Raw genomic sequence first — 10,364 nt, 5'->3', positions numbered from 1 at the left:
TGACTAGAAATTATATGCTTTTTATTTTGCCAATCAATTATAATAGACCTACAAGAATAATTCAAGCTAAGCAGTAACAGCTATGGCATGTTTTGACAGTCAGCATGCGAATCTCTCATTTTCTTAAGTCGTAAAGAAGTACGGTACTATTTCTTTTCTAGATTTAGTGAAAAGTCACTGTTATTAATTGTATTTTATGTCTAATTTAAATATTTATTTATTTCAGACTCCATTTCTATTACTGCACAGCATGCTCTAACTATCTTATTTAAAGCCCCATTCCCGGCATCGTTTCACTAAAAAAGATTTTTTTTTTTTTTTAGAAAAAATGCATAGGCCTATGCATTACTTTATTTATTATAAGCAGTGGAAAAATATTGGCATAAATTTTAGTTTTAAGCAAGTAAGAATTTTTTTATGAGAAATAGACTATTTCTCATAGGAGATTACCATTTTCTCGACGAATTCTTCGTTACTAGGCAAATTCAGAGGTTGTAGATCGCATCCGCTAGAATTCTCTCGCTTTTATGTACAGTATACTTTATACAGTCAATAAAGTGCGCCCTCTCTAATGAAATTGGTTTTTGTACTTCGCACACTGCGATCGATCGAGTAGGCTTGAGATATGTTTGTTAAATTGTCAAAATCTTAGTCAGAATCATTTTTTAACAGATTTGAAATAATTCCTATGAAATATTATATTTCACAAGTGTCAATACTAGCAACGGAAAATATCATGTCTTCCGATTTTATGTGTGATAACAGAACCTAAATCGAGGTAAGGCTAGGCCTGCCTAGCAGTGTTGGATAGGATGTTTTCGGCGCCTGTTTCTTCGCAAACCTATCGAAAAATTCATCCGCATTTATTTTTTGTGTGGAACTAAAAAAAAATCAAATTTCAGTCTTATTTTACATATTATTTTTTTCATGTTTAAGAATGTCTAAATTCAGTTAAATTAGCAATTTCGTATTACATTTATAAACATATATAACATTATGATATAAAAATTGAAAAAATGAAATCTTTTCAGGAATGGGGCTTTAAATAAATCATAATATTTAGACCCTGATTTCTATGTGTCTTTCTATGTGTCTACAGAGGTCTTGCCTGATTCAATTTTTTACATGGTCCCTCGATGATGTAAATCCTATGGTATTCTTCGAACTTGTATTACATATTTCAACCAGGAGTTATAATTTCAAAATTAAGACACCTCATTGTTTAAAATCTTTATAACATATAAAAATCAGATTTTTCCTAACAACTGAAATCTTGCCGGGAATGGGCCTTTAATTGCTCCCCGTCATCTTCAAAATTTTATTTCAAGCTACTCTTTTAATAAACGTACTCAACCTGGTTTTTATTATTTTTTTTTCGGGCATCAACTCTCTTGTTCTTTTGGTTCTTGTATAAGCAATGTGTACACCTTGTCTATTTGTATAATTAACTTTATGCATAGCTTGATCCATAAATTTGTAACTCATCCTGTGAAATGTATTCTTAAAAAACGTAATCTGTATTAATTGTTATTAACGAATTTTAGGTCATCAGGAAAAGGTGAAATCACACACCATTGTGCACGATAAACATGTATTACATTTCATAATCGTGGATAGTTTACTCATCCCGGAACTTTTGCTATCTTATTAGATTAGATTAAATCACTAATCAAAAGCTTACATTAGACATGATCACCTGTATGTTGCCGAGCTGATGGAGTGTTAATTATACTTAAGAACTGACCAATCCGAACTTGTCCAGGAATACGCACGTGTTTAACAAACACACGCGTTGTCCCACATACGCAGGTGTTTACGTATGTTTTAACCATTGCAACAATATCCATGGGGGCAGGGCTTAGCTGTAAAGTTTCATTGTATGGACATTGAGTGTGAAGAAAATTTAAAACTCAGAGGTAGTTCAAACCAACACAATATTAGAAAAGTTTGCTTCACCTCAACTTTTTGTGATCTTATTATTCCCTAAGTAAAGAAATCACTAATCGACCGTGTAATGATTTAAAGGATCTATTGGACATACGACACCATTGAAGCTGAAGTTCATGAATAAATGATGTGTTATGGAAAATGGGTGTAAGGAAGAAGTCAAACTCAAAGCGATTTGTTAAACCCTAACAACAATAGAATAGAACTCACTAAAGAACAAGCAACACTACATAAACCAATTCATTTTTTCTGTAAATGGGAAGTGGGAAATTTTCATTTTAAAAATATACAATGACAATGTTGAATCGCATTTAGTTATAGTTCCAAATTCTTAGTTTAAATTTTACACAATTTTAATTCATTCGATCTCAAAATCTTAATGCATGACTATAGGCGTATAGACTATTTTCAATTTTATACCACAAAATCAAAATTATTTTACTTGATTTTAATTCGAAAACCATAAACATCACTTGTAGGCCTAACTAAATAGTTTTCAAACCTGATAGTGTCATTATTGCTTAGTCAAACAAAAAACAAAACACAGTCCAAAAAGGGAAAATCTCAATAAGCACTATGCGCTGTGTTGTAATTGTTTCAATGGCTTCAGTGTAGTATTTTACTTGAAATTTTGGAAGAAAAGTTTGGTGTTAGAAGAGGGTTCCATCTCTTCCCCACCTATTGCCACCCGGCCCTTTTCAAACTGGCCTTTTAGCCAATAGGTCTAGACCCGTTAAAAGTATGCATTACGCCTTTTGAAACTTTAAACAACACTATCAACAATAGGCCTATCCGCTATATTCATAAACAATATCTACAATATAATATCCGGTATGTTATAACTTTATTTTTTATCGTTTATCAACTAGACTACAGAAAATTGGGACACTGCATTATTAATAATTAAACATAGTAAAGGACAATTTTTGAATAGATGAAAATACAGTGTCTATTTCATTAAAGCTAATGTGCTATGTAAAAGGCATCACCGCATGCAGGTTAAGCGTTTAATATTGACGTATTTTCCTATAGTAAAGGTTTATTTATTAGGTAAATAATACAGCGTTACCTTATAGTGTGCAATGATCCTATTGGTTCTCTTAAATTCTTGTTACGGTGGACAGTAATCCTATAACGCTACAATAATAGCAGACAATATACACAGAGTACAACGGATTTTTATAGTGCCTTACACAAGAAGTTTTTTTCAGTGGGGTTTGTAAAGAATTAATTTAAAACCAGGAAATATACCATGAAATCACTGTGTTATTAGCCGTGAGTGATTATAGTTTGAGGGGTATTTTGTAATTTAATCTAACCAATGAGCTAATTAACGGACAAAGTATAATTATTACATTGTTTTAGGTAGCCTTCTTGTATGTTGTTTATTATATTATTGTAGGAGCATACTGTAAAACAGCGTTACGATCTCCTCTATAGGCCTATATTTCATCCTTTCTATTTTTTTAGCAAATTAATGAAATAGGTCCTAATTAAATATTAAACCGGACAGGGTTAATATTACTACCGTTTCAAAATGTAGGGCTTCACAGTGTGTTACATAAATATTACCAACATCTGTAATATTACAAATTGGTAGTACTAAAGCCAAATTCTTTTTAACACATTAAGTCTAAAGTAAGCCATGACATAATCACGTCCTAAGCCTCAACCTAATATTTAGTATATAAGGTATCATTATTAAAAGTAATATCAACTGCAGGCCTTCAGAAATGTGTTGAAAAGGTCATTTTCTTTAAGTAAAAAAATGTACAAAATTAAGAGAACCACAATCAGATTTTGTGTAATTCATGTGCGGTATGAGATAATAATTAATAATTGTACAGGTTAGGATTTTCCTTAACCAGGGAATTTGAGATAACAAATCCATTCATGTTAATGTCTTCTCGTTTTTTATTTTTTTATTTATTTTTTTTTGTTATACTTATTACTATTGGATTGATCCTTATACTTGAATTAAAGTTGAGTTGCATAATTATAAATTATATGGTGTACTCTATATAGGACATGTTTATAGTCAAGCCGACGTGACTGTTTCATATACAAATCTGATCACCTTTAGGCCTATTATTTTTTTCCACAGTAATATAATAGTATACAAGAAACTCTGAAAATGGCAGTTAATTGGGCTGGCCTTGTTGGTGTAATCATCTTTTACATACTTATTCTGGCAATTGGTTTGTATGCCTCAAAGAAAACTAAAGGCAGTACTTCCACGGACGAGGTGATGCTTGCGGGAAGAAGCATTGGCCTGTCTATAGGTGTATTTACCATGACAGGTGAGAGTCAATTTAATAATTTATGAATTTCAAGTTCTTTCTAGTTCTTGTTAATATGCTCAGATTTTCTCTAATCTTATATTCGATCTTTTTTTCCGGGATATAATCATATTTTGTTAGGGGCGTATCTATTTTTGGTATGTGCTTAAAGCAAACCAACTAGTGTATGCCCCCACCTCCTCTCTCCATACGCTTTCTCACTGGAATTATGTTGAGCCATTAAATACCGGTACTTACTCTCCTTACCCTTTCTATCGTTTGCTATAAACCTCCTGTAATACTCCCTAGAGCCGACACTCTTTAAGTGTCGGCTCTTTATAACCAATATTTATCATGTAAAAAATGTCCATTGTAATCCGTCTTCTAGTTTATTAGCATTTAGTGTACAAGATTTTTCCGTTACGAACGTTAAAATAATGTAATATTTTAGTTATTTCATCACTAATTCAGCCTCCTCTATAATAATTCCTAGACCCGTCACTGCTTTAACAGTGTCGGCTCATTTATTATAGATGTCTCATAGATGTCATATATACCGGTAACATATAGGTCTATGAATATTTATTTTCTGTGTAAAATTACCTAAAACTATATCACAGATACTATGGCTCTTACTATACTACCCATAAGCGGCTGAGCGAAAATCCTTCATATTGAGAGTTAGGATAATGTTTGTCAGCTATGTTGCTATTGGAGTAGTGCTGCATTGCGGCCGCCACTGGTACCCAGACCAAATTTCCGACTTCCTATTAGAATGAGGACACACAAAGGGTTATTAATAATTATTACAACATTACTTGACCTTTTGTTCATTGTTGACAACAAAAAAACGCCAATATTTTGTTATGGCGTGCGCACTGAGTGAAATTATATGTTATTCATTCAAAACTCCAAAATAATTAGGGTCTGGGACATAGGCTAGATGTTTTTGTGTCCGTGATTGAAACTTAGAGCTACTCAGAGTCCGTGGGTTTTAAAGATAAATTTAATATACAACTATTTAATCATCTATTGTCATTAATTTTTATTATCGCTTTTTAATAATATGATTAATTCTATTTTCATTTTTAAAAAGATCATGGCCGTATTGTCCATATAAAACTGCATCTCCTACAATACGACGTCGTCAGGATTCACAGGTCTTCTTTTGCTGAGAAACCTGCATGTAGGCCCTAAAGGATACGGATGGTATTGCATAATAATAACAACAATACTGACATTACGTCATCAACTACTTCTTTCTTTATACAATACAAAAATACAAAATTTATTAAATAGCAATAGGATGTGCGTATTCCTATTTCAGTAAACCTGCCAGATTTAGTGTGTGTATATTTGGAATCAATAGACCGAATTAGCGACGAAAGATGACGTCATCACAATTTGGCCGAGTGTGTATAAAATTGTAAACAAAGCCTAAAAGTCCTATTCTATAACGTTGCGAATTTTTGTATGGTCCAGGAAAACAAGCAAAAAAAACAAAAATACGCGGGTAAAATACTTTTTAAAACATTGGTAGGTTAAGGAAGGTTCATAGAACCATCAGAAGACGTTTGATTTGATTTTTATGTTAAATTAAGTTAAATATACGTTTTTACAGGCTAGGCCTCGGCCCCTGACACTTGTTGCACGACCTGTAACACAGGCAGACACGACCAGTGTACGTTTTATTCCCAAAATACTACGATTTTTTCTCGTTATATCTCACATTTGGCATACATAATCGTAGAGAAAAGATGACCGTTACATTCATAAACATGTAACAATGGTTTCTGTAAATTTAAATCGCGTTCAACTTTACACACAGCGTGTATGAGACGTTTTAGTAAAGGCTATTTTCTTAAATTACTGTGTAAATCGCCTATCTTCGTGCGTTCGTTTTGGTTCAAATACCCACTATATTAGACTTGCCACAAGTCTCTTATTTTTTTTTATTATTTTCTCTTTCTGGACAGCGCCACCAACGAGAAAGTTAATTTAGAGACGGAATAAGCGACTTGTAAAACGCTGACAAAGAATGACGTAATCTTATATTCCGTATTTGGATAAATGGGCGGAGCGAAATAAACAATTTCAACCAATCAAATGTTCATATTTTTGGAGCCACGAAACTGAGTCACTCCCGTCGACTAGTTAGGCATGACTAAAAATAGTCCTCCCTAATAAAACGGCCTAAAATATTTAGAATAGACCGTAGTAAGGCTAATTTTGGCAATGGCAAAAACAATAGACTAGATGGCATACCATACCATTACAAATACAACAGCACTTCCTGGAGGATTGCTCAGGCCTCTTGAGTCAGAAGTAGTAGACCTAGCCTAGTGAGGCTTGGCCTATTTTTAAGTTCATACTTACAGAGGCCTACCCTTTTAACAATATTCTACCCCAAAGGCCTAAATCTGTGTAGCAGCTAGCGGTGAGCAAGTATAGCCTACTACGGTTATCAGTCCATAGTCGTCCTCAGCAGGCCAGGACTATTAACTGTTTTAATTCAAGTAGGTAGGCAGAAGAGAGCTGGTTTAGCTTGTCCTAGTCGAGACATCCGCATCTTCAATTTTTGAAAATTTACCAAAAATAATTATTATGCATGAAGTAAGCCAATCACGTGATTTACAAAATCAGTCATGCATACGATATCCCACATCGAATTTGATGTGGGGAATCGTACGCATGAATTGTTTGCCCAGGTAAGGTAGCGATTTTTTTTTTCGTACAAAACATTTACATGAAACTCCACTCGGGCCGTCTCGACTAAATCATCCGAAAATCTTGTATTGCAGAATTCAGGTCAAAAGGTCATCAACAACTTCTGATCTGATCTGAGAGAACGTTGCTGTCTATTTTTTTTTAAATACATTGATGTTACCATTGCTAATACTAATGGGTCGTGTAAAATGACATAATATTTGATTGAGATTCACGAGTAAAAAAATGTTATTTTAACTTTTTAAATTTTAACATATATTATTATTATTAACATTAATTACATTACAAGAATAGTTTGGCCAAGTACACTAACGCCGCCGAATGGTACCGTATATTTTATTTATTTAATAATATTTCTCTTATGCACTCTATTTTTTATTTCAAGCTTTAATTTTTTTCCATTTTTTTTTTCAAAATTTCAATCAACGTCTGTATGAAAAGCGTGACTATAGGCCTATACTAGGTAGGACTTAACTTAGCCTGTAGTTAGGCCCATAGTTTATCCACTTTCTCTCTAGCCTTAGGTATTACTGTACCTATCAACACTTTATAAAAGGGGGTACTAGTTGTTGTTGTTGTAGATATTATACTAACATTTAATAAACATTCAAGAAGGTCACAGTTAGTTACACACGTAAATCCCATAAATCATGGGATATCATAGGCCTAGCGTAGGTAAACATAGAAAGAGCAATAATAGTAAAACTCGAGCGTCACGACATTGCGAAGTGTCTGCTCTTGTTCCTCGTATAGAACTTAGTCGAGTCAATCCGAGATGGCCCGAGTGAAGTTTCATGCAAATGTTTCGGGAAAAAAAATCGCGCCCAGGTATCCGAAAAAAAGAAATCGAGTATGGGACGCCATTTAAATTAGGTATGGCGCGCACTAAGTGCAATAAAGAGTGAGTAACCCGAAATTAGGGCCTGGAACCCAGGCTACCACTAGCTGAACAGCGTCGATCGCTAATTCGGTCTATTGCTGTCTACTTTTCAGCAAGATGCAATTATTAGTGCTAAGTAATAATTAGACATTTGGAATTATGTTTTGCCCTACCAATGCTCAGTACGTCCTATAATTACTTTCGAGACACTTTCATTACATAATACAATTGCAAATTTCTTTGCTGTTGGATGTAAAAAAATATGTAGTAATATATTATTGTTAATTAAATATTATTATTATTATTATTATTATTATTATTATTATTATTATTATTATTATTATTTATTATTATTATTTGAGTACCGTGCGTTTTGTATAAATAAAGAAATCGATCTTTTCTTTTTAGCGTTATTTTTATGTTAAATATTATTATTATTATTATTACTACTACTACTGCTGCTGCTGCTGCTGCTGCTGCTGCTGCTATTGTATTTATAAGATTATTAGTATATTATATAAAAAAAAGTCTTTTTTCTAGTTATTTTTCCAGTATTAAAGTTGTAACTTTATTTTAAAATATTATTATTATAATTACTATTTTTATAATTATTATTATTATTATTATTAAATTATTAAATTATTATTATTAAATTATTAAATTATTATTATAATTATTATTATTGTTAAAATTATTGCTGTTGTTGTTTTTGTTGTTATTGTTTTTGTTGTTTTTCATTATTTTAGTTGTTTCTATTGTTATTGTTTTATTCTAATTACTGTTAGTATTTACAGTAGTAGTAGTAGTTGTTGATGTTGATCATGCTGTTGTTTTTGAGGTAGTTGAATGGTGCTTTATTTTTTAAATTCAAAATTATAACTGTACTTTGAATAATTTGTCTGTAGCTACTTGGGTCGGCGGTGGTTTTATCAACGGTACTGCTCAGTCAGTGTATGCAGACGGACTTATATATACACAGGCTCCATGGGGGTACTCGTGTAGCTTGATTGTAGGTATGTAGACAATGTTCCTCTATTTCTTAATATTTCGGTAGACCTTCCTATAGGTGATAAAGTAGTCGCTTGCTTCAAAGACAATTGGCCACCATTGGCTGATGAAGGATAATCAGTCGATATAAAACTTCCAAATAGTTATGTGTTGGTGAATATCGTTACTGTAAAACTGTTTTATAAATTTACTGCAGCCATTCTGTATCAGATATTCCCGTAAGGTAGAAGAATAGTAAGGTTTCATATTATGTAATCTATTATATATTATCATATTATGTAATGTATTATTATATATTATCATATTATGTAATGTGTTATTAATATTACATATTATGTATGTAATGAAATAGTAGGTTTCATAAGGTTTCAATTTATTAATTATTTATTAGGCCTCGGTTAGCTATTATCCTGCTTTTCTAGACGCATGCAAATAACCTCAGATTTTTGGACGATCAATTATTTCTTTTTCCTTCCCTCCTTTCTTCCTCTTTTTTTTTTTTTGTATTTAATTCCCAAAAGGGGTGCTGTGGCCAACCCGGCCGTATTATCTTTTTTCCATACAGTTAAGGCAGAAATTATGAGTTCGCTATTTTAGATCCGTTTGGTGAACTGATATACATGAATATACATGCCTGATCTCCCCCTCGCGAAACAAAGTTCAGTGACCATAGTGACCAGACCTCCCATAATTATGTTTTTTTGGCATAATATAGACCCGTTTTGCATTTAGCATATGTGCTGGCATAATTTTTGGCAAATTTAGCATAAGTTTGTCCTGGGAGGCTGAGGCTATCGGCACTGCCGCAGTGCGAAAAAAAGCTGCTGTTTTCTATCGGCACTGCCACAGTGCCAAAAAGCTGCTGTTTTCTATCGGCACTGCCGCAGTGCCAAAAAAGCTGTTATTTTCTATCGGCATTATTGCCGCAGTGCGAAAAAAGCTCCGATTTTCTATCGGCACTGCCGCAGTGCCAAAACACTGCAGTTTTCTATCGGCACTGCCACTCGAAAAGCTGCTGTTTAATTATCAAATGGATGTTTTTATCTATAGATTATGGTATCAATAATTGGTGAGGTCTAGCCTAGCCTATAATATTGTTAACATTATATTATATATGTTTTATAATTAAATTATAATTATTTCTAATTATTAAATATATACATAGCCTATATCTAGGCCCATACATAAAACAAAAAATAAAACAACAAAAATTTAAAAATAAAATAGTAGTAATAATAATAATAATAATAATAATATAATAATAATAACAGTGCTCGAAATGAATAAAAATTGTTTAATTAATGAGATGAATCAGCATATATTAAATCAACTTGCGTCTATGCAAAACCTGGTTTTTTTTTAAATAAAGATGTTATCTATTTTATTCTGCTGTTTTAAAAAATAATCTTTTTTTTTTAAAATAATAATAATAATAATAATAATATTGAAGGTGCTCGAATAATGCTTTAATAAAGAATTAATAATACTTCAATAATACTTCAATAGGCCTATTTGCGATAGTG

The 10,364-nt window shown here is 32.3% G+C and overlaps 1 protein-coding gene across 4 annotated transcripts in view; it reads left to right on the top strand.

The window, feature by feature from the left end:
- LOC117111009 (high-affinity choline transporter 1-like) overlaps positions 1–10,364 on the top strand; it is a 24,789-nt gene that overhangs the window by 4,744 nt on the left and 9,681 nt on the right. For all 4 annotated transcript variants that reach the window (XM_033253867.1, XM_033253868.1, XM_033253865.1 and 1 more), the window contains exons 2-3: positions 4,052–4,247; positions 8,739–8,846. In XM_033253867.1, coding sequence (XP_033109758.1) covers positions 4,082–4,247; positions 8,739–8,846 — 274 coding nt within the window. In that variant the 5' untranslated portion in view covers positions 4,052–4,081. The remainder of the gene's footprint in view (positions 1–4,051; positions 4,248–8,738; positions 8,847–10,364) is intronic.

The sequence above is a fragment of the Anneissia japonica genome, unplaced genomic scaffold, assembly GCF_011630105.1.
Source record: "Anneissia japonica isolate Jap-2015-1 unplaced genomic scaffold, ASM1163010v1 scaffold573_len2283161_cov171, whole genome shotgun sequence".
Taxonomy (NCBI): domain Eukaryota; kingdom Metazoa; phylum Echinodermata; class Crinoidea; order Comatulida; family Comatulidae; genus Anneissia; species Anneissia japonica.
Note: the sequence above shows the minus strand (reverse complement) of the source record. Positions and strands in the feature narration are given on the sequence as shown.